This window comes from Podarcis vaucheri (genome assembly GCF_965113315.1).
Source record: "Podarcis vaucheri genome assembly, chromosome: 16".
Classification (NCBI taxonomy): Eukaryota; Metazoa; Chordata; class Lepidosauria; order Squamata; family Lacertidae; genus Podarcis; species Podarcis vaucheri.
Genome location: NC_138754.1, coordinates 26,472,360 through 26,495,731, shown reverse-complemented (window position 1 = coordinate 26,495,731; position 23,372 = coordinate 26,472,360). Strand labels below are relative to the sequence as shown.

Sequence of the window (23,372 nt, the reverse complement as noted above, 5' to 3'; positions counted from 1 at the left end):
CTTTTAATGTTTAACAGACCACTGTATTTTAATACTCTTTGGAAGCCGCCCAGAGTGGCTGGGGCAACCCTGCCAGATGGGCGGGGTATAAATTATAAATTCTATTCTATTCTATTCTATTCTATTCTATTCTATTCTATTCTATTCTATTCTATTCTCCTGCAGTTCCCAGCAACTGGTATTCATTGCTGCCTCTGACAGTGGAGGCAGAGCCTGGCCATCTTAGCTAGTAGGGATTAATAGACTTCTTCTCAATGAATTTCTCCAATCCTCTTTAAAGGCTATCTAGATTGGTGGCCATCACTGCCTCCTGTGGAAGAGAGTTCCGAAGTTCAGAACCATGAGGACTAGAGTCTTGGTTTATCTTTACAAAAAGGACAACTGTTCTATTACAGACTGCCTAATCTGCATGGAGAAGGTCTCAGGTTCGATCCCCGCCATTTCCAGACTGCGGGGGACCTACATTTTTTGGGCCCCTGAAGCTTAAACTGTCATGGCAACCAGCAACAACGTCTGGGTAGCTGCAGTTATCTTCTTCAGTGGGGTTCTTCCACGACATATCACCCCACCTTTGCAACATCTGTGCTACCATAGGAAGCAACTCCTAGGGTCCATGGTCCCTTCCTCCCCCCATAAAATATTTGAGGGCCCCGGGCCCCCCCAATTTGATGGGCATTTCCATCAAATGGTGTGTCGTGTCTTCTGATTGATCATGTGGGGTGGAGCTTACCTGAGCGCCCCCCCCCCAATGTTTTATTCAAGTTGGCACCCTTGTGTGCTACTGACTCGCAGACTTTGGGATTGCTGAAATATACGGTATACAACAACAAAATTAATCAATATGAGTTGTGCGACTCCAGTTGAGTCTACTAGACCCAGTGATTTTTTTTATATATAAAAAAGAAAATGTTTAGGTGTACTCTCATTTTTCTACTCAAATTGAAATAATGCTCCTGGATGAGGCCCAACTTAGATTCACAAAATGTTTAGGGGTATGCATCCCCCTGCATCCCCCCCCCCAGAAAAAAAAGCACTGACTGGACCAAAAAAATTTAAGCCATGTGGACTTAAGTTGCTTCTGGGGGTCCTCTGGGATCGGGGCCCTGAAGATTAAGATTCATTAAAGGTAAAGGGACCCCTGACCATTAGGTCCAGTCGTGACCGACTGGGGTTGCGCCGCTCATCTCGCTTTATTGGCCAAGGGAGCCGGTGTACAGCTTCCGGGTCATGTGGCCAGCATGACTAAGCCGCTTCTGGCGAACCAGAGCAGCACATGGAAATGTCGTTTACCTTCCCGCCGGAGCGGTACCTCTTTATCTACTTGTACTTTGACGTGCTTTCGAACTGCTAGGTTGGCAGGAGCTGGGACCGAGCAACGGGAGCTCACCCCGTCACAGGGATTCGAACCGCCAACCTTCTGATCGGCATTCATTAGATTCATTAGTTTCCTAGTAAAACTGCCCCTGTCTCCAGGAGACTCCCAAAATCACCGGACCAGTCAGCACAGACTATTTTGAGCCCAATGGACCAGGGTTGTGACTCAGGCAGCTTCCTGTGGCCTTATGTAACCTCTTGTCTCCCTCTCTCTGTGTGTCCTCTGTTCCTCTTACGATCTGATCTTCCTTGCCAAGCACCAAGGGATGCGCCCTCGCACCCTGACTGTCCCGCTGCAGCGGTGAAGCGGTTAAGTCACAGAGAGCACTCCTGGGTCCGCTTCTGACCCTGGAGCCTAGGGCTGTCTTCTCAGCCACCGCCAGGGGGGCTCTGAGCTGTCAACAGCCTCTCTCTCTCCCTCTCCCTTTCTCTCTCTGCCTGCAGGTGCCTTGGAAGTTTCATGCAGGACCCGGAGTCTCCCTCCGTCTTTCCCCAGCCTAAAGTTTTCGGGGGCTGCAGATGAGCAGCAGCTGCTGGCGCCGGAAGGAAGCCTTGCGGGACTCCGGCCAAGTTGGCACCTCCTTGGCCCATTTGGATCAATACTGCAGGGCTGGGGCGGGGGGGAGAGAGGAAACCCGGCCTCCCTCTCTGCAAAGACCCAGAAGTCCAGGCAGGAACGAAAGCAGCCTCTTCCACAGCCTCTGCCTCCACCCGGCAGCTGATGCCAAGACTGATGCCCAGTTCCTTGCGCGCCTCACTGCACTCCCTGCCCAGGTAAGGCGAAACCCTCCCAGCTGGAGGAAGCAGGAATTAAGCGGGTAGGTGGGAAGGATGCAACCCAGAGGCTTTCCCTTCGCACCCCGGATTCTTGGTGTGTGTATGGGGAGCGGGGGTGGAATCTAAGAAAATGAGTCATTTCTTTTTGGAAATCTCAGCTAAAACGCATCTTCTGTGCTGCATATGATGAGAGATGCCTTGATTGAAATCTTCAGCTGCTGGGGACAGGAATAATCCAGCCTCTCTCTGTGTGCGCTCCCAAAAGCTGCAGTGGTCCCCCCCTCCCGTTGCTTGGGCTCAAAACCTCCCCTGCGCTGCAAACAGCTGTGCTGCAACAAGGACAACATTTTAATTGCTTCTCCCACCCCCCGCCACTTTCCCCCTTTTCTTTTAGTCCTCTTGCTCTCTGCTTTCCCTCTGACGGACTGGCAGGGACTCTGACCCGTCCGCTTCCAGCCGGGTAATAAACAGGATCCCTTGAAAGGATCTCTCTCTCTCGCCTGCGGTTCATGATGGACTCCGCTCCTGCGTAAATCATCCTTGGTGTGTGTCACGAAGTAGGAGCACAGGAAAGCGGTCTTGTACGGACTCAGAGCGCTGGTCTATCTAGCTCAGTACTGTCTACACTGACTGGCAGCAGCTCTCCAGGTTTTTTTTTTGGGGGGGGGGTCATTACCTGGAGATGCTGCCGGGGGTTGAACCAGAGACATTTTGCATGCAAAGCAGATGCTCTTCCGTTGAGCTACAGCCCTTCCCGTGATGCACAGATGCATAGGAACCTGCTTTGTACTGAGTCAGAGAGTGGTGATCCTTCCAGCTCAGTGTTGTCTGCACTAACTGGCAGCAGCTCTCCAGGGTTTCAGGCATCCCTACCTGGGGATGCTACTAGGGATAGAACCTGGTTCCTTCTGCTCAAAAGGCAGATGCTCTACCAAGGAACTACAGCCCTTTCCTTAAAGACAAATCAAGATTCTAGTCCTTATTATTATTATTATTATTTTAAGAGCTGAATTAAATAGGAAGCTGCCTTATACTGAGGCAGACCATTGGTCCATCTAGTTCAACACTGTTTACTCTGTCTGGCAGTGGCTCTCTAGGGTTTCAGGCAAGGGACCCTGCCCTGGAGATGCCATTGGGGATGGGACCTGGGCCCTTCTGCATGCCAAGCAAGTGCTCTGTAAAGCCTTTGCCCAGAAAAAAAGGTCAGGAAGGGAAAAGTGAATTAAAACGTCTTCTTTTTCTCCTGCCCGCCTCCATCATCATAAATTATTACAGTGGTACCTCGGGTTAAGTACTTAATTCGTTCCGGAGGTCCGTACTTAACCTGAAACTGTTCTTAACCTGAAGCACCACTTTAGCAAATGGGGCCTCCTGCTGCTGCCGCGCCGCCGGAGAACGATTTCTGTTCTCAACCTGAAGCAAAGTTCTTAACCTGAAGCACTATTTCTGGGATAGCGGAGTTTTTAACCTGAAGTGTACGTAACCTGAAGCGTATATAACCTGAGGTACCACTGTATTCTTATTACTGTTAATAATAATAATAATAATAATAATAATAATTTAAAAGCCCACTCCACAGAATTGCAAAGTCTTGTATTCTTAAACATCTATGCATCAGCCCAAAATACATGACCTGATTTTAGAAAGATGCTGAGCATTCTTCTGCATGTTTCCTTGACTCAATGATGCCTCTGGGTGTGCCAGACTTTAAGGAGGGCAGTGTGTGTGTGTGTGTGTGTGTGTGTGTGTGTGTATAGATTCTGGCTGAGTATTGAAAGGACTCATGGATTTGTTTGCTGTGGATCCCACCACTCCACAAATAACACCACTTTGCTTGCTTCAGCCTCAAATATGCTTCTATTACCAGAGGATAAGCCTGAGGCTTTAATGTGCAAATGATGTTCTGGCTAGTGATGGGGGTGAAACTAGATTTAGTTTGCTTTTTGGAGGTAAAGTTTTTAATTGTTATTCCATTTTGCAACGTATATAAAACTGAGAGAAAGTTTAATTTGCACTGAAATATGAACTTTCCTAAGTCACGCCTCAGGACTGCAATACCTCAAGGACCACCTCTTCCCTTATGAACCAACCCGGACCCTAAAAACATCTTCTGAGGTTCTTTGTGTGCCTCCTCCATGAGGGTGGCAACATGAGAACGGCCTTTTCTGTGGTGGCTCCCCATTTGTGGAATGTTCTCCTCAGGAAGCCTTTGTTACATATCTTTAGATGCCAGGCAAAAACATTTGTCTTCTCCCAGACTAATTAAACAATCTATGACCTTTTAAACTGTGTGTGTGTAGATTATTGTTTTTGTTTATTATGCATGTGCACGGGTGCCAACTTGAATCAAATATTTGGTGGGCAGGTAAGCCCTGCCCCACATAATCAATCACATGATGTGTTGCACACACAAACACCATTTAAATGGCAATGCCCATCAACTTTGGGGGAGCCCAGCCCCCTCAAATATTTTATTGGGGAGGGGGCAAACAGGTGTTGGCCACAGGAGTTGGCTCCTATGTGTACGTTTGTGATTTTATATTGTAAACTGCCCTGTGATAGTTGGATGAAGGGTGCTATAGGAATTTAAATAATAATCTTGATATTTCTTCATATTTGATATTTGATATTTTGATACTTGATCAAGTAATATCAAGTAAATATTAAGTACAGTGGTACATCGGGTTACATACACTTCAGGTTACATACGCTTCAGGTTACAGACTCTGCTAACCCAGAAATAATACCTCAGGTTAAGAACTTTGCTTCAGGATGAGAACAGAAATCGTGCTCCGGCGGCGCGGCAGCAGCAGGAGGCCCCATTAGCTAAAGTGGTGCTTCAGGTTAAGAACAGTTTCAGGTTAAGAACAGACCTCCGGAACGAAGTACCCGAGGTACTACTGTAAAAGTATCGGAGAGGAGATCTGTGTAAATCGGAGAGGAGATCTGTGAGACTTATGGTTTGTTACATATGATTTTATTTTGGAGCTGTCTGCTTATTTTGGAGTTGTTTGCTGTAAAAAATGTATATTATGTGAATAAAATAATAAAGGATTTGAGAGACAAAAAAAAAAGGAATTTAAATAATAATCAAGTGCTATAATTGTGGTGGTCAGTCCCATGCAAGACTTCAAAGCGCCGACATTGCCTCTGCCACCACTCAAAATAGCAGCAACTCGTGCTGAGCTGCATCAGGCAGCCTCCCTGAATGCTTCTGAGTCCCTGTCTGGAAAGAGATGGCTTAGAGGCCCTGAAGGACTGCCCACCTCTGGAGGATCCCAGCGGAAAGGAGGTGGTTTCCGCAGGCCAGAGCCTCATGCAGGAGGACTCCTCCTTGCCAGCCACAACCTCTGGGGTCTGCAAATGCTTTGGAGCTCACAGGAGGAGCCTTTAATTATTCAGCTTCGTTCAGCACATGACATATTCTCTCCAGGTGCACCGTTAGGGTATCACGAAGGAAAGCAGGATTTATTTTCTCTTAATTGGGAAAAGTAGCGTTAAAAATGACAATGTGTAAAGCCAAAGTCAAAGTAAGAGGGATGAAGGATCTAATAAGGTTTCAAAATGTTTTTAAACATAGTTTTTTATATTAAAAAAGTACAAAACCTCTCCGACAGAAATCCAATGTTTTGGGAAGGGTCTCCATGTGAAATGGGTGCCTGATGTAGAATCATAGAATTGTAGAGTTGGAAGGGAACCCCAGGGGTCATCTTGTCCAGCCCCCTGCAATGCAGGAATCTCAGCTAAAGCATCCATGACAGGTGGCCATCCAGCCTCTGCTTAAAAACCTGCAATGAAGGTGAGTCTACAACAGGCATAGGCAAACTCCAGCCCTCCAGATGTTTGGGACTACAATTCCCATCAACCCTAGCTAACAGGACCAGTGGTCAGGGATGATGGGAATTGTAGTCCCAAACATCTGGAGGGCCAGAGTTTGCCTATGCTTGGACAAACTCCCAAGGGAGACCGTTCCACTGTCAAACAGCTCTGTCAGAAAGTTTTTCTGATGTTTAGTTGAAATCTCCTTTCTTGTAACTTGAAGCCATTGGTTTGAGTCCTGCCCTCCAGAGCAGGAGAAAACAAGCTTGCTCCATCTTCCATGTCAGGGGTGCTGACGTGGGCCCCAGGTTATGGGTCACGACATCATGCTCCCCACAGCCTCAGAACCTGAATTCCGGTGGCACCAGAAGTCAGGTTCTGAGGTTTTCACAAGGCCTCGGGCAGCATCTCTGAGGTCTCATGAGACCTTGGATGTGACTTCTGGCACGTGGGGGCCCTGCGGTGTGAGTGCTGAGCACCCACAACAAAAATTTTGCAGTTGCTTGGGTCCCCAGGGCCCCCTATAGTTGGCACCCCTGTTCCATGTAGTAGTCCTTGAGATATTTGGAGATGTTTATCATATCTCCTCTCAGTCTCCTCTTTTCTAGGCTAAACATACCCAGCTCCCTCCACTGTTCCTCATAAGGCTTTGCTTCCAGATCAACTTGGCCGCCCTCCTCTGCACTCATTCCAGCTTGTCAACATCCTTCCTAAATTGTGGTGCCCACAATTGGACACCGTATTCCAGGTGTGGTCTGACCAAGACAGCATGTGCTTCTTTAAAGATGGGATTTTGCTTCCTGAATGGAAATGGAGAGTGAGACAGCAGCAGCAGCTGGTAAACAGAACCTAAGAAGACAGAAAGAGCCTTCTCGATCCGGCCACTGGACTGTCCAAGAACGTGTCCTCTTCTCACAGTGGCTGCCCAGATGCCCCAGAAGAAACCTGCAAGCAAGACCCAAGGATAAGAGAATTCTCTGCTCCTGTGGTTGCCGGCAACCGGTATTCAGAATCGTTGCTGCCACCAGCTGTGCAGGAAGAGCACATCCATTGTTGCTAGTAGCATCAGACAGTTCAAGAGAATGGAAGAGAATGAGGCAGCTTCTTTTCCTCCTGGTGGGGCTGCCTCAGAACAGTGTAAGAGGCCAAAGGCACTGAGAGACTGTATCCAAGTGTTTATGCACCAATGCTAAGAGCCTCTGATGGAAAATGGCTGAACTGGAGCGCTTGGTCTTAGCAGATGGCATTGATAGGTAACAGAAAACTGGTGGGACAGAAAGTACCCAGTTATCTCTGGAGATAAACTCTAGAAGAAGGGCAGAGAAGGCTGTCCTGGAGGTGGTGTCTCTCTGTACATCAAAGACAACACTGAGTCCATCAAGTTTGAAATCCCCAAAGAGGTGCACCCCTACAAAGGATCGTCGTGGGTGGTGATACTAGGCCCCAATAGTAATTTAGTGCTGAGGATGTGCTATTGTCACCTCCCCCCCCCCGATCAAAACACTCAGGGAGATCTTGAGACGAAGATGGAGACCAAGGAAGCACCCAAAAGAGAAGGAGGTGTTATAGCAATGGGGGACTTCAACCAGTGGCATAGTGTGGTTTGCCAGTGCCCAGGGCTTCATGGAGGGGGGCGGGGGCATGAGAGGGAGGGAACAGACAGAATATGCATATGCAACCTGCTGCCTAACAGCTTCCATGTCACCCAGGAGATTGCAGCCACAGAGATAAGAAAAGAAGAGTTGTTCCGTTGTCTGGAGAGGTTGTTTCCTGGTTCTCTCTCTTTTTTGTAATATTTTTTATTGAGATTTTACAATTTTTTTAACATCAAAATATCACAACATATAACAAAAACACCCCCCCCCCCCAATTTTCCCCTCTCCTCCACGACTTCCCTCAGCTTCCTCTTCTGGTTTTTTGGCATATTATCTTTCCCTGCTTATTGGTTATTTCTTATTCTCGAACTCTTTCAACATAATTATTATTCTTCTCTTATCATTTTATCATCCTCATTCTATTCCCTACATTTATTTTATTAATTGCAAGTGTTTAATCAAACTCTGCAAGTGAGTCCATTTCTTTACATTGATTCTGTAAAAATAACACGAACGGTTCCCAGTCTTTCCTAAAGTCTCTATTGTCCTTGTCTCGAAGTTTTTCCATTAGTTTTGCCATTTCAGTGTATTCCATCAATTTTCCTTGCCATTCTTCTTTGGTTGGTATTTCAACCGTTTCCTATCTTTGTGCTAGCAATATTCTAGCCGCAGGTGTAGTGTACATGTAAAGCCTTTTCTTCTCTTTTGGTAAATCTTGACCTGAAATGCCTAGCAGAAAATCATCTGGACTTTTTACAAAGGTTATCTTAAACATTTTTTTCAGTTCATTATAAATAATTTCCCAATACTTTTTGATCAATTTAAAATTCCACCACATATGAAAGAACTTTCCCCTTACATTTCCAACCCTTACTGGAGCTTGTTTTAAACAATTTTGCCATCTTTCCTGGTTCTCATGGAGAAGCCATTTTCAAAGAAGCCCAGCGACAGAAGCACATGGCTGTGTTGAGGCAGCACTGGGTGTTGAAATTTTACGCCTTCGAACAATTTTATGCCCCGGGCAATCGCCCCTGTGTCCGTCCCCTGTACCCCCACTCTATGCCACTGACTTCAACTATCTTCACATAAGGTAAAGGGACCCCTGACCATTAGGTCCAGTCATGGCCGGCTCTGGGGTTGCGGCGCTCATCTCACTTTATTGGCCGAGGGAGCAAGCGTACAGCTTCCAGGTCATGTGGCCAGCATGACTAAGCCGCTTCTGGCAAACCAGAGCAGCACACAGAAACGACGTTTACCTTCCCGCCGGAGAAGTACCTATTTATCTACTTGCACTTTGACGTGCTTTTGAACTGCTAGGTTGGCAGGAGCAGGGACCGAGCAACGGGAGCTCACCCTGTCGTGGGGATTCAAACCACTGACCTTCTGATCAGCAAGTCCTAGGCTCTGTGGTTTAACCCACAGTGCCATCCGCGTCCCTATTTTCACATAGACTGGCTAAATATGCGTTCCAGTCATGACAAAGAGGCAAGATTTCTTGATACCCTTAATGGTGTTGCTTAGAACAGCTGATGTTTGAACAGAACAGAGAGGCGTTGACCTTGGACCTTCTGGGCAGATGGTGCCTGTTAACTTTGGCTGCTAGCCTGTGACCTGCACAGTCTTGGATTTCACAGCTCCTCAGATAAGTGCACCATAACACTCTGCACTTGTGAAAAGCCCTTTAGCTATGATTCCTGCATCACAGAGGGTTGGTCTAGATGACTCCTTGGGTCCCTTCCGACCCTGCAGTTCTTTGATAGGATGCTGGGAGAGGATTTTTCTCAGAGTCTTCTTTCGAAATATCCCCCCTGCAATATTCAAAATGTCCCCCCCTTTAAAAACATCCTCAGGATAAATATTTGATTTTTTTTTTAAAAAATAAAATATATAGCATGAAAAATCAAATATTTCAGGTCATAAGAATTGCCCTGATGGCTAGGGATCCTTGCAAGTCCTTGGCCAATGCAATCCCTCTTGGAAATGCAGTTTAGAAAAGAAAGCAGAAACATTCTGAAACAGATTTAAAACATTCTAAAAGTGCTAACAGTTAAAAACATCTAAAAGCAGCTTCTATTAAAAACATTCTAAAAGCCATTACAGTGGTACCTTGGGTTAAGTACTTAATTCGTTCCGGAGGTCTGTTCTTAACCTGAAACTGTTCTTAACCTGAAGCATCACTTCAGGTAACGGGGCCTCCTGCTGCCGCCGCGCCGCCGGAGCACAATTTCTGTTCTCATCCTGAAGTAAAGTTCTTAACCCGAGGTAATATTTCTGGGTCAGCGGAGTCTGTAACCTGAAGCGTATGTAACCCGAGGTACCACTATACAGTTGAAAGTATTCTTCCACCCACTGATCAGCAGATTGCCAGGAACAGTCTTCTTCAGCCACCCAATGTCTGGGTGGACGGGAATGTTTTCAAATTCCTCTGGAAAGTTAATGGGGAGAGTTTTCTGCAACTGGAGAACCACCACTGAAAAGTCCTCGTTGTGGTTCAGTACCAACCAGGCAGCCCCTGGCGGCAGCACTACCAGCAAGTCCTCATCCGCTTTTTGTAGTGAAAGAAAAGTTTGAGAGCGACACCCCTCCTATGGTAATGAGAGGTATACTGCTGTTGAACATGGGGGTTCGACTTGGCTATCATGAATGACCCACCCTTCTCACTGAGCTTATTTAAGCATCTTAAAAAATCTGATGGCTAGCACTACATCTTGAGTGGAAGGGATTCCTATAACTTGTTCTGAATGAAGCGTTCATCAGTTTTGTCGGGTGATCCCTGAATCCCCGTGTTTATATGGTGGATAATAATAATAATGATGATGATGATGATGATGATAATAATAATAATAATATAACAACAACAACAACATAATATTATTTATACCCCACCCATCTGGCTGGGTTTCCCCAGCCACTCTGGGCGGCTTCCAACAGAATATTAAAATACAATAGTTTATTAAACATTAAAAGCTTCCCTAAACAGGGCTGCCTTCAGATGTCTTCTAAAAGTCTGGTAGTTGTTCTTCTCTTTGACATCTGGTGGGAGGGCGTTCCACAGGGCAGGTGTCACCACCGAGAAGGCCCTCTGCCTGGTTCCCTGTAACTTGGCTTCTTGCAGTGAGGGAACCGCCAGAAGGCCCTCGGCGTTGGACCTCAGTGTCCAGGCAGAATGATGGAGACACTCCTTCAGGATAAAGTTATCTCCAAACCAGCCTTCGCAAATCTGTTCAGATGTTGTGGATTACAACTCCCATCAGCCCCGGCATCACCCAGCCCTACTGTCTGATGGGAGTTGTAGTCAAAAACATTTGGAGGGGTTGGCGGAGACCTGGCTGGGGAAGGCTGTCTCACACTGTATGTGTGTGTGTGTCCTTATCAAGTCTTCTTGCTTTCTTCTCCATGTCACCTGCATTTATCTTGGCTCACCTGTTTCCGTTCAGAGCACCGGAGAAGTGCATTTTATTGATGCACCTTGGACATCTCAATTGCATCTCTTGTTTAATGTTTAATTCGGGGAGATTGTTTCTAACTTGGGAAAGGAGATAAAGAGTTATCCTGACAGCACTTGCTGCTGTGCTGACCAGATCTAATCTGGAGGCTGCAATTTGCTGAAACAGCAGGACACGGGGAGCTGAGTGTGCAGGCAATATCTGTCCTCCAGCGGCCTCCTCGCCTCCTCTGACAGCTGTCCCATGGCACTCTGGAGCCTGCAAGGCAGATATCCCAACCCCTTGGGATGCAGTTAGGGATGAAGAAGAGTGGAATCTGTCAATTCCACTTTATCTCCATTTCTTATTTTGCCCATCCAAAGTGCCACATAAAAATTCACCGGCAGGTTTCTCCTAGTAATATGCATTTTTATATGGAAATTGGTCTAACATACACATTTTTGCAAGAACTTTTCGCAAATTTATGTGTCTTTCTTGCAAAATCCGGAGAAGCGCAAATTTCAACAGATGGCTCTCCAACATCTCTAATACAGTCGTACCTTGGAAGTCAAACGGAATCCATTCCAGAAGTCTGTCTGACTTCCACAATGTTTGGAAACCAAAGCATGGCTTCCGATTGGCTGCAGGAAGGTCCTGCAGCCAATCGGAAGCTGCGCTGGACGTTCAGCTTCCGAAAATCGTTCGAAAACCGGAACACTCACTTCCAGGTTGCGATTGTTTGGGAGCCAATTTGTTTGGGATCCAAGGCATTTGAGATCCAAGGTACCATGCAGTTAACATCAGTTGAGCGATTCTGTCTGAATCTTAATTTTAATGTTTTAATGTTGTATTTTAATCTTGTTTTTAAGTTGTATTTATTCAACTTGTTTTTATTATTGGTTGTTAGCCACCCTGAGCCCGGCCTTGGCTGGGGAGGGCGGGGTATGATGATGATGATGATGATGATGAATCAACTCTGAGCGATGGTCATGCATTATCAGGACTAGCTAGAAATTCTGAATCAACGAACACAAACTATTTCTCTGTCTTTCTACTCATCCATCACCAATGTATACAGAGGCATCTGCTTCTGAACATGGGCGTTCCATTTGCTGGTACAATTCCTGGTTTGGGAGGCCAGTGGTGCTACCTCCCAGAGGGAGTGAAGACAGAAGTTCCTTCTCCTTGCGCCTCTGGCTGCTCACACACTTGGAGTGGGCAGGTGAGGAGGAAGAAGAGGAACAGGACTATCGGGCTCTAAGGGTTAAAAGGGAAACCTGTGTTTTGGGGGAGTCTGCCCAGCCTTCTTCCTCTTCCTAGCCAGGAACTCCTGATGAACTTCCAAGGGACCTCAAGGTTCCTTCCGTGGGATGGTTTGAAAGCCACTGGACCAGTCTTCCTCAACCTGGTGCCCTCCAGATGTTTTCAACTGCATCTCCCATCAGCATGGTTGTGTGCACATCTGCCCCAGCTTCATATAGCTGCACTGGCTGGGGCCAGAGGGAATTGGGAGTCCAAAACATCAGAAAGGTGCCAGATTTTGGGGAAGGCTAGCCACACACTAAGCGACACGGGTGGCGCTGTGGGTTGAACCACAGAGCCTAGGACTTGCTGATCAGAAGGTTGGCGGTTCGAATCCCCACAATGGGGTGAGCTCCCGTTGCTCGGTCCCTGCTCCTGCCAACCTAGCAGTTCGAAAGCACATCAAAGTGCAAGTAGATAAATAGGTACCGCTCCAGCGGGAAGGTAAACAGCGTTTCCGTGCGCTGCTCTGGTTCTCCAGAAGCGGCTTAGTCATGCTGGCCACATGACCCGGAAGCTGTACACCAGCTCCCTCGGCCAGTAAAGCGAGATGAGCGCCGCAACCCCAGAGTTGGCCACGAATGGACCTAATGGTCAGGGGTCTGTTTACCCCTTTACCTTTTAGCCACATACTGGAGGGCAGACCCACACACCATACACCAAAACACACATTTAAATCACACGACTTCCCCCAAGGAATCATGGGACCTGCAGTTTTCCCCAGGCGCAGTTAACGTTCCCAGGAATCCTGAAGAACGTTTAACTTTTCTGCTGAGATTTTTCTTTTTCTTTTTAATTGCCCCTTCTGTTTGTTCTTTGCAAAGGGAAAGGGTATAAAACGTGTGTGCTTCGTTTGACGATTGCTCAGGCTGCACCTCGGATACGGAGGTGAACTTTTGAGAAGTGCACTTGTTAGTTTTACCGCTCGCTAAACAGAACTTTTTGTTTGATTCAGGTCATGAGGGAAGGCCGAGCCTGGCGATGACCGGCGTAGACCGAAGGGACCAGCTGGAGGAGAGGTTCCTGTACAATGATGGGGATGAATTGTGGCTCCTGATCTCTCCCTTGCTGGCTTGGGCACCCATGTCTGCCAAAGACACCGCTTTCTGACCCGCTTCTTCTTCTGGGACCTCTCTCTGCGTGGCTCACGATGGGAGGATGCTTCTCCAAACCCAAACCAGGTGAACTCTCCTGAATCGTCCCTCTGCTCAAGCCCTTCCACCTTTCCTTCTCTGTGCGGAACTGGGAATTAAACTAGGTCATGCACGCAGCAGGGCCACTCCGCGGAGAGAACTCTGCGGAGAATGTTAATTCTCTGGGCTTCTACGCGGAGGGATTATTAAAGCGATTGGCTAATCCTCCAAAAAAACCGAGCACAATGCACAGCGGTGACTTTAATGAAACATTTGGGGCTTGGAAAAGCAGCAGGAGGCATTGCTAAACAAAGAACTGGGACCTCGACTATGGGGTTGGGCAGCAGGGAAGGAATCTTTTGCCAAGAAGTTGCCATAGTCAAGGGCAAAATATGGGATCTGGGGTTCCTCCAGGCTCTTTCTGTTCCCAGGTGGGATCCAATCGCATCCCAGAAAATTCAGGTTGTGCAATTATAGTCGGTTGGGAGGTCTCAGCAAAAACAAGAGCCAGTGTTGTAAACAAAAATTGCCCTTTTCCCTTATGGGGTATCCAAGAGCCCATATAGAGTCCTTACATAGGTTCTGTATTGATAGGAGAGAATAACAGAGGCCAACCAGAGAATATCGAGAAGCAAAGCAGCTAGTAAGCTTGATCTTTATTGAACTGTTTCAACAGGGTGCTCCCCTCACCCGCAGGAGAGGAGGAGGAACAATGGCCGTAAGGCCTTATAAAGACTTTTAAAATTGCCACCCTGTAGATCAAGACCACCCCTCAGATACATCATACCTACATCACAAAAAAGGCGGTCTAAACAGAAATTTGAATGTTGTTTTTCTCCTGTCCTTGTTTATCTCCTGTCTGGCAGGTTACTTGATTGGATTGCCTGGGTAGCCTGGCCAGTCTTTTGTAACGATAAATACTTAGTTCCTGGGCCATGCCACAGGCTCACACCCTATTCAAACACAGACATACCCTGAAGACAGGATTTGTGAAGGAAAAGACAATGGGGAAGCTTTCCCATTTTCTTTTGACCTTGCAGAGAAAACATCTGGTCAGTTTGGGACAGTTTGGGAATCAAAATGGTTCCAGGTCGGTCTTCCTGTGCTGATCTATGTATGTGCTTGGTTGGCACACTTAAGAACATTTAACATATATCTAAGACCTCAAAATTCCTATCACACCAGTGGCGGTGCAGTGGTTAGAGTGCCAGGCTAGGACCCGAGAGACCAGGGTTCCAATCCCCACTCAACCATGAAACTCACTGGGTGGTTTTGAGGGCCAGTCACTGCCTCTCTGACCTACCTCGAGGGTTGTTGTGGGGATTAAATGAGGAGGGGGAGAACTGTTTATGCTGCCATGAGCTCCTTGGAGGAAAAGTGGGATAGAAATGCAATAAATAAACAAACCAACTGTGGTCAACCGATCACTACAAAACCTTTTTAAAACACACATTCTCCATCACAATGGCTGGCTGTTAACCAGAAGTTTGGAGATTTGAGCGGGTTGGACTAGATGACCCTTAGGATCCCTTCCGACTCTACAGTTCTGTGATCTCTAGTAACCTTAGCTGTGCCAAAAAACAACAAAGACCTGAAATTCCTCAAGCCGTAAGGGGTATGTCCACAATCATTTATGTCGCTTGTTAATGGCCAAGAACAAGCACCCAGCTGGCTTTGACTCTGGATTCCGTCAAATTAAGCTTCCTTAATTTAGCCCCGCATCGCCCGCAGCAATTATATGCCCCCTATGGAGTCAGCCGGCCCATGCCCTCATGTAGTCTCTCACTGGCATGCCAGACCGGAAAAGGATTTTCTTTCGTTACAAATATCCACAGTTTGGGGGTGGGCTACATTTCCTAATGGGGAACTTCCCAGCGGTCGCATGGTGCCGGTAGCTGGGAAAAGATACAAAGATGGTTTTGGGCACGGGTGAAAACTGGCGGGGCAGAGGGCAGGATCCTGTCTTAGTGCAATTGTAGGCTACAGCTCTGCAAAAGGGAAGGATTTCTGTACACAGGCACACACAAATCTCCATCCAGACAAGGAAGTGGCTTTATCACAGACATAGAATCTCAGGATTGTAGAGATGGAAGGGACCTGCGAGGGTCATCTAGTCCAACCCCCTTTCTTGCAGGAACCACAGGTTCTCTGCCTTCCCATTGGATCCTCACCACAACCCTACGATGTGGGTAAGGCTGGGATTAAAACCGCCCTGCTCAAGAAACATCAACGCTCTAAGTCCTTTGACTTGCAAGGTGCTGGTTGGACCATTTTCGGCTTTTACCTTTTTTTTAATAAAGTTTTTTTTTTAATTTGCAGGCTTCCCCCGAGTATGTAGAAACTACTCCCTTCTTCAAAGTGACCCCCTTTTGTCACTTAAATGATTGTCACACCGCCACTGGAGTTTCCTGTTAGAAGGAATGATGTGGCAAGGAGAGAAAGCGTGTTGCTGTGTAATGTTCTTTACTTCCCTTTCTCATATATATATATATATATATATATATATATATATATATATATATGGGACGCGGGTGGCGCTGTGGTCTAGACTCTAAACCACTGAGCCTAGGACTTGCCAATCAAAAGGGCGGCGTTTCGAATCCCTGTGACGGGGTGAGCTCCTGTTGCTCGGTCCTTGCTCCTGCCAACCTAGCAGTTCGAAATCACATCAAAGTGCAAGTAGATAAATAGGTACTGCTCTGGCAGGAATGTAAACGGCGTTTCCGTGCACTGCTCTGGTTCGCCAGAAGCGGCTTAGTCATGCTGGCCACGTGACCCAGAAGCTGTCTGTGGGCAAATGCCGGCTCCCTCGGCTAGTAAAGCGAGATGAGCGCCGCAACCTCAGAGTCATCAATGACTGGACTTAACGGTCAGGGGTCCATATATATATATATATATATATATATATATATATATATATATATGCAGGTTTTGGTGTCTTCGGGTGTCTTCCCGTGTAAGAGTCGGGGTGTCTGTGCGACGTTTCGACGAGGTCGAAACGTCGCACAGACACCCCGACTCTTACACGGGAAGACACCCGAAGACACCAAAACCTGCATTCCTGTACCCGTGAAAATCTACGAAAGCATATATATATATATATATATATATCTCCTATACACCTTTGAGGGTCCCTTCCAACTCTGCAATTCTTCACATGGCTGAGTCCTAGCCCAAACCTCTAACCACTGCAGCACGCTGCCTGTGCTGTCCCCCACCCCCCGTCTCAAGGTTGCTGCATTTCCCCCCCAACGCCTAGTAGACGTGGCCTTGCGTGGGAAGGAATTGTGTGCTGCAGGGAGAGCTCTTGGTAAACGAGCCTTGCGTGTAAGGTTGCAGCCTTAGCTGCCTGGAATCGAGTTGGCAAGGCCGGTGCCGTTACTTATTCATCTTGGCCGTCGTTACTTATTTATCTCCATATTTTCTTAGCTCCAGTGGCGCTCTGCAGAAATGCAAAGGCCACCGGACGTCGCAGGTGTGACTCCAGCATCGAGGTTTCCTTGCGTTTTGGGCGTTCCTGTCCTTAATGCATTCTGAACGTGCCATTCCTCATCACATCAAGGCAACTTAGCTTTAAAAGAGGACTAGGCAAGTTCATGGAGAAGAGGGCTTTTGATAGCTACAGGCCATGATGGCTTTCAGTAATCCGGTTGCTGGAAACTACAGGAGGGAAAAGTGTTCAGGGCCTGCTTGTGGCATATGAGTGGCAACTGGGAGGACAGGATACTGGACTAGGTGGGTCATTATTCTGACCCAGCAAGCTCTTCTTATCAGACAGACAGACAGACAGACAGACAGACAGACAGACAGACACCACCTCGTAGGGGTTAGTGGAGGGGTGATATCAGCCAGATTTCAGAAACGCTGGATGAAGCCTGTTAAGTTGTGGGTGAACATATCAGACGACACAGCGATTCTTCAAACAGCTCTTGTTTATTCACAGGTCAGAACAGAACTGAACTGAAGGGTTCAGCCAGCCTGCTTATATAGAGCTCCAGTACAACGTAACTGTAACAATTTTCTAAAACTATCCAATCACTGAACGTCACTTTCGATCCCTTATTTGCATAACTATCTACAGTATCCCCCTGCTGGCCCAGGGTGAGAACTTCAGTATATAACAAAGCCAGTCTGAATTATGGAAGTGTATGTACTTGCTGAAGTGTGAGGGTCTTCTGCTTGCAACTATTTCGGGGGGAGATAGGAGAAAGCACCCCAAAAACATAGAAAAACCTCAATCCTCCTCAGATAATTTCCTAAATGCAAGAGTACAGTCGTACCTTGATTCTCGAACGCCTTGGGACTCTTACGTTTTGGCTCCCAAATGCCAAAAACCAGGAAGCAAATGTTTCGGTTTCCGAACGTTCTTTAGAAGCCGAACGTCTGATCCAGATTTTGAGGCTTTCAATTGAGTGCAGGAAGCTCCTGCAGCCAATCGGAAGCCGCGCCTTGGTTTTCGAACGTTTTCAGAAGTCGAACGGACTTCCGGAATGGATTACGTTCGAGAACCAAGGTACGGCTGTATTCCATCCCTTTTACTGACTGGTGAAAACCCACTGCCTATTTCTAAAGTGAGGAGGTTTCAAAGGTCTCATTTTCAGGATAAATTATGCCACCTATGTCAGATGGATTATTCCCTGGGTGGGCTCTGTTCCCCCAAAGACAAATGGCTGTTTCTGGAGATTGGGAGAGAGGGTGGGCAAGACGCCTTCCTGTGCTCATCTCTGTGTGAGAGAGGAGTGCTCTGTGTGAAACGATTTCACGACTGACAATTTATCTTTGTCCCTGTCCCTTATCTGTAGAATGCACAAATCTTTTCTACCTGTTTAATCCTTTGACTGTTCAATAGCTTCAGCTGTTGTCTGTAGCTTGGCTCACACCATAGCTGTCAACCTTCCCTTTTTTGCGGGAATTCCCTTATTCCACCGCTGCTTCCCGCTGCTATCCCGGATTGTTAGATATCCCGTAGACTGTCCCCGGGACAGGTGAGGCTGCTGATCCCTTATTTTCGAGGCTGCTGATCCCTTATTTTCAAATCTGAAAGTTGACCGCTATGGCTCACACCCTTGAGATATCTGCCCAATATGTTTCGAGGGATGGGATGGCGGACCCTCGGCTTGACAGCAAAACGTGTGAAAAAAGCTTCACACGAGTCAATTGTGTGTCATGCAGCGGCAAAAAAGGCTAATGCATTTCCAGGCTGCATCAATAAAAGTATAGTGTCCAGGTCAAGGGAAGTCATAGTTGTTAAGTTGTGGGTGAACATATCAGACGACACAGCGATTCTTCAAACAGCTCTTGTTTATTCACAGGCCAGAACAGAACTGAACTGAAGGGTTCAGTCAGCCTGCTTATATAGAGCTCCAGTACAACGTAACTGTAACAATTTTCTAAAACTATCCAATCACTGAACGTCACTTTCGATCCCTTATTTGCATAACTATCTGCAGTATCCCCCTGCTGGCCCAGGGTGAGAACTTCAGTACATAACAATAGTCCTGCTCTCTTCTCCCAGCTGGAGTCTGCCACAATTTAAGAAGGATCTTGACAAGTAGGGATGTGTGCAGAGGAGAGCAACCAAGATGATCAAGGGTCTGGAAACCAAACCAAACAGTTGAGGGAGTTGGGTCTGTTTAGCCTGGAGAAGAGAAGACTGAGAGATGATATGAGAGCCATCTTCAGATATCTAAATGGCTCTCTTATGGAAGATAGGGAAAGCTTGTTTTCTGCTGCTCCAGAGAGGCAGACCCAAACCAACGGATTCGGAGATTCTGACTAAACATTAGGAAGAACTGTCTGACGGTAAGAGCTATTTGACAGTACAGCAGACGTTGGATGGGCCTTTCTCAGGGACATAGCTGTCAACTTTCAGATTTGAAAATAAGGGATCAGCAGCCTCAAAAATAAGGGATCAGCAGCCTCACCTGTCCCGGGGACAGTCTCCGGGATATCTAACAATCCGGGATAGCAGTGGGAAGCAGCGGGAAACGACGCTGGAATAAGGGAATTTCCCACAAAAAAAGGGAAGGTTGACAGCTATGCTCAGGAATTCTTCAGCCATGCTTCCTGCCTTGCTGGGGGGTTGGACTAGATGACCCTTGGCGTCCCTTCCAATTCTACAATTCTCTGCGGCCTTTTGCTTTGCTTCATCTGTTGTTTTGCAGTTGGGCCTGCTTTGAGGGTAATAAAAAACGCTTGAACCACAACTTTAACGTCAAGAGATTACAGCTGACTTGGACTCTGAGTTCATGAATCCAAATTCCCACCTATAAAGTTCTGATGAGGCCCATTCTAAAGAATCACTGCCTTTAACTTTCCCTTGAATTGCTTTGACATTTATTTTTTTAAAAAACTCATATTTCTACTTCCATTTTAGATCACTTTCCTTAAGGTGGGGTAAGAGCATTATGGCACTTAAGCCTGTGTGTGGGGAGGTTCTCCCATCAGGTGCTGCTACAATCCTGCTCTTGACGCCGGAGAATAAATTTCTAAGAAGTAAGAGGTTTACCAAAACCACGTTCTTTAACTTTTCTTCAATCCGATTGGCAGGGCAGAGTTGTCCTTGGACTCTGTTCTGAGAGGTTAAGCCCTCTTTGGAGTTACTAGGGGAAAACGTTGGCTATGGGAACACAGCTGGCAAGTGTTTAATCCATGGCATGTGACTGTGTTTCTTTTTTTGCTTATTGACCCATTGGCTGGCTTCTTTGAGGCCTCACGGGATTTAACTGGAGCCAGGGCTCACTCAGCCCTGCAATGCATAAACCAGCATTGCAGGGGATTGGACTGGATATTACCTTTGCGCGTCCCTTCCAACTCTCCAATTCTATGATTCCCATCTTACCCATACATGCAGATTTTGTACAGATTGGTGTGCTCTTCCAGCCTCTTTTTAAAGGGGTGGGGATGTATAAATGGCTACCCTACTGAGAGCAATGTGGCCCCTCTGCTCCCAGTCCTAAGGCCTTGGCCCAGCATACCTAAAGGAACGTCTCCATTCCCATCACTGTTCCTGGACACTGAGGTCCAGTTCTGAGGGCCTTCTGGCAGTTCCCTGCCTGCAAGAAGTGAGGTTACAGGGAACCAGGCAGAGGGCCTTCTTGGTGGTGGCGCCTGCCCTGTGGAACGCCCTCCCATCAGATGTCAAGGAAATAAACAACTATCTGATTTTTAGAAGACATCTGCAGGCAGCCCTGTATAGGGAAGTTTTTAATGTTTGATGTTTTATCGTGTTCTTAATTTTCTGTTGGGACCCACCCAGAGTGGCTGGGGAAACCCAGCCAGACGGGCGGGGCATAGATAATTAATTATTATTATGGTTATTATTACAAAAGAGGTGTCCTGTATCCCTGCACCTCAAATTGCTCCACCCAACTCCCTTGCAGCAGACTGCGGTCAGGCCCCTTCACACAGTCAATGGGACACACGTTCGGGGCTGGAGAGGAGGATTGTGGGAACTTGTACCTGCAACTCGAATGTGTGTCTTAGCAAATGGTGTGAAATATTCCTGCTTTTTCTTTTTTTAAAAGGCTTATTCAAAGGAGGGGTGCATCACAATATATACACAAAGCCCCTTTCCAAGAGAAGGTGTGCTGAATCACCAGTTCACATTGCTAGCGAAAGAGATAAGTACTGAAGTACCCTACTCAACACAGGGACACGGGTGGCGCTGTGAGTTAAACCACAGAGCCTAGGACTTGCTGATCAAAAGGTTGGCAGTTCGAATCCCCACAAAGGGGTGAGTTCCCGTTGCTCGGTCCCTGCTTCTGCCAACCTAGCAGTTTGAAAGCATGTCAAAGTGCAAGTAGATAAATAGGTATCACTCCAGCAGGAAGATAAATGGCGTTTCCATGTGCTGCTCTGGTTCGCCAGAAGCGGCTTAGTCATGCTGGCCACATGACCCGGAAACTGTACACCGGCTCCCTCGTGATGTTGTGACATTGCATGTCTGAGCATCACACCTCCTTCCCTAAGCTGGGCAGAAGCTTTGCGGGCTTTGGGAAGGCTGTGCCAGGCCATAATACTTTAACTTACCCAGAACATTTAGGGGATTAGCCTAGTCCCCCTAGTCCACTGAATGCAAGGTAAAGGACCCCTGGACAGTTAAGTCCAGTCAAAGGCGACTATGGGGTTGAGGTGCGCATCTCCCTTCAGGCAAGGGGAGCTGGCGTTTGTCCACAGACAGCTTTCCGGGTCATGTGGCCAGCAGGACTATACCACTTCTGGCACAACGGAACGCTGTGACGGAAACCAGAGCACACAGAAACGCAGTCTACCTTCCTGCCGCAGTGGTACCTATTTATCTACTTGCACTGGTGTGCTTTCAAACTGCTAGGTTGGCAGGAACTGGGACAGAGCAACAGGAGCTCACCCTGTCGCGGGGATTTGAACTGCCAACCTTCTGATCGGCAAGCCCAAGAGACTCAGTGGTTTAGACAGAATGCACAACACTGCTACTCAAGCATCAAAACGTTCCTATCCCCGTTGTGAGATCCTTTTAGTTCGGGACCGGGAAAAGGGCAGAATGCAATGTTATGTTTTTAAGCTGCCTTATACTGAGTCAGACCGTTGGTCCATCTAGCTTAGTATTGTCAACACTGACTGGCAGCAGTGGGTTTCAGACAGGGAACATTCCCCCCCCTTTTTTTGAAGATATTTATTAAAGTTTCACAAATTATATAGTCAAACACAACAATACAAACAAACACAAACAAGAAAAAACAAGTATAATTTCAAATCCTTACTTTCTTAAAACTTACTTCCCCGACCTCCTCATACCTCCCCTTTCTGCATTCCAATTTAAAATATTTAGTTCAGCAAATCCTCACCCTTAATTTTATCTAATTGTTAACCTTTCTTTTCCTTTGACTTAATCTTTACAGCTGTAATCCACTTACTTTCTAAAGCCACATTATTTTAACACTCATTAATTTTACAATGTTTCTTAAGATAGTTCTTAAATTTCTTCCAATCTTCTTCCGCCGTCTCTTTCCCCTGGTCTCGGATTCTGCCAGTCATTTCTGCCAGTCCCATCTAGTCTATCGGGAACATTCCCAACCCTTCCTGAAGATGCTGGGAGCTGAACCAAGTTCTGCATGCAAGGCAGCTGCTCTGCCTCTGAGCTACATCCCTTTTATGCCCCATGGAGTATGTTCACTGTGTGCATACAGGAGCATCAGGCCAAAGGCCGTTCTAGTCCAGCATCTTGCTCTCACAGTGGCCACGTAGATGCCCGTGGGAAGCCCAGAAGCAGAACCTGAGCACAAGCGCCCTCTCCCCTCTTGTAGTTTCCAGCAACTGGCATTCAGAAGCATCAATGCCTCTTACTGCAGAGGCAGAGTATAGTCACCATGGCTAAGAGCCATCGTTTCCTACCAGGAAGCCAGCCAAGTTGGTGGCCATCTCTGCCTCCAGTGGGAGTGAGTTCCACAGGTTAATTACACGCTACACAGTTAGGCAAAAGGGACGTGGGTTGCGCTGTGGGTTAAACCACAGAGCCTAGGACTTGCCAATCAGAAGGTTGGCGGTTGGAATCCCCGTGACGGGGTGAGCTCCCGTTGCTCTGTCCCAGCTCCTGCCAACCTTGCAGTTCGAAAGCATGTCAAAGTGCAAGTAGATAAATAGGTACCACTCCGGCGGGAAGGTAAACGGCATTTCCGTGCACTGCTCTGGTTTCGCCAGAAGCGGCTTAGTCATGCTGGCCACATGACCCGGAAGCTGTACGCCGGCTCCCTCAGCCAATAAAGCGAGATGAGCGCCGCAACCCCAGAGTCGGCCATGACTAGACCTAATAGTTAGGGGTCCCTTTACCTTTACCTTTACACAGCTGGGCAGTGGCGTAGCGTGGGGGGTGCAGGGGGGGCCGGCCGCACTGGGCGCAACATCTGGGGGTTAGGGTTAGGGGGCACAAATCCACGGGTTAGGGGGCGCAAATCCACGGGTTAGGGGGC

The 23,372-nt window shown here is 47.3% G+C and overlaps 1 protein-coding gene and 1 long non-coding RNA gene across 6 annotated transcripts in view; one reads left to right on the top strand and one right to left on the bottom strand.

The window, feature by feature from the left end:
• The window catches only part of LOC309521212, a 254,515-nt gene that overhangs the window by 197,215 nt on the left and 33,928 nt on the right, over nt 1-23,372 (bottom strand). The gene's annotated exons all lie outside the window — the stretch shown is intronic.
• The window catches only part of AIFM3 (AIF family member 3), a 51,145-nt gene continuing 29,540 nt past the window's right edge, over nt 1,768-23,372 (top strand). For 2 of the 5 annotated variants that reach the window (XM_082203195.1, XM_082203194.1), the window contains exons 1-2: nt 1,768-2,148; nt 13,248-13,473. In XM_082203195.1, the coding sequence (XP_082059321.1) occupies nt 13,443-13,473 (31 nt within the window). In that variant the 5' untranslated portion in view covers nt 1,768-2,148; nt 13,248-13,442. The remainder of the gene's footprint in view (nt 2,149-13,247; nt 13,474-23,372) is intronic. The other 3 variants (XM_082203196.1, XM_082203197.1, XM_082203198.1) reach the window with 3 other exon arrangements.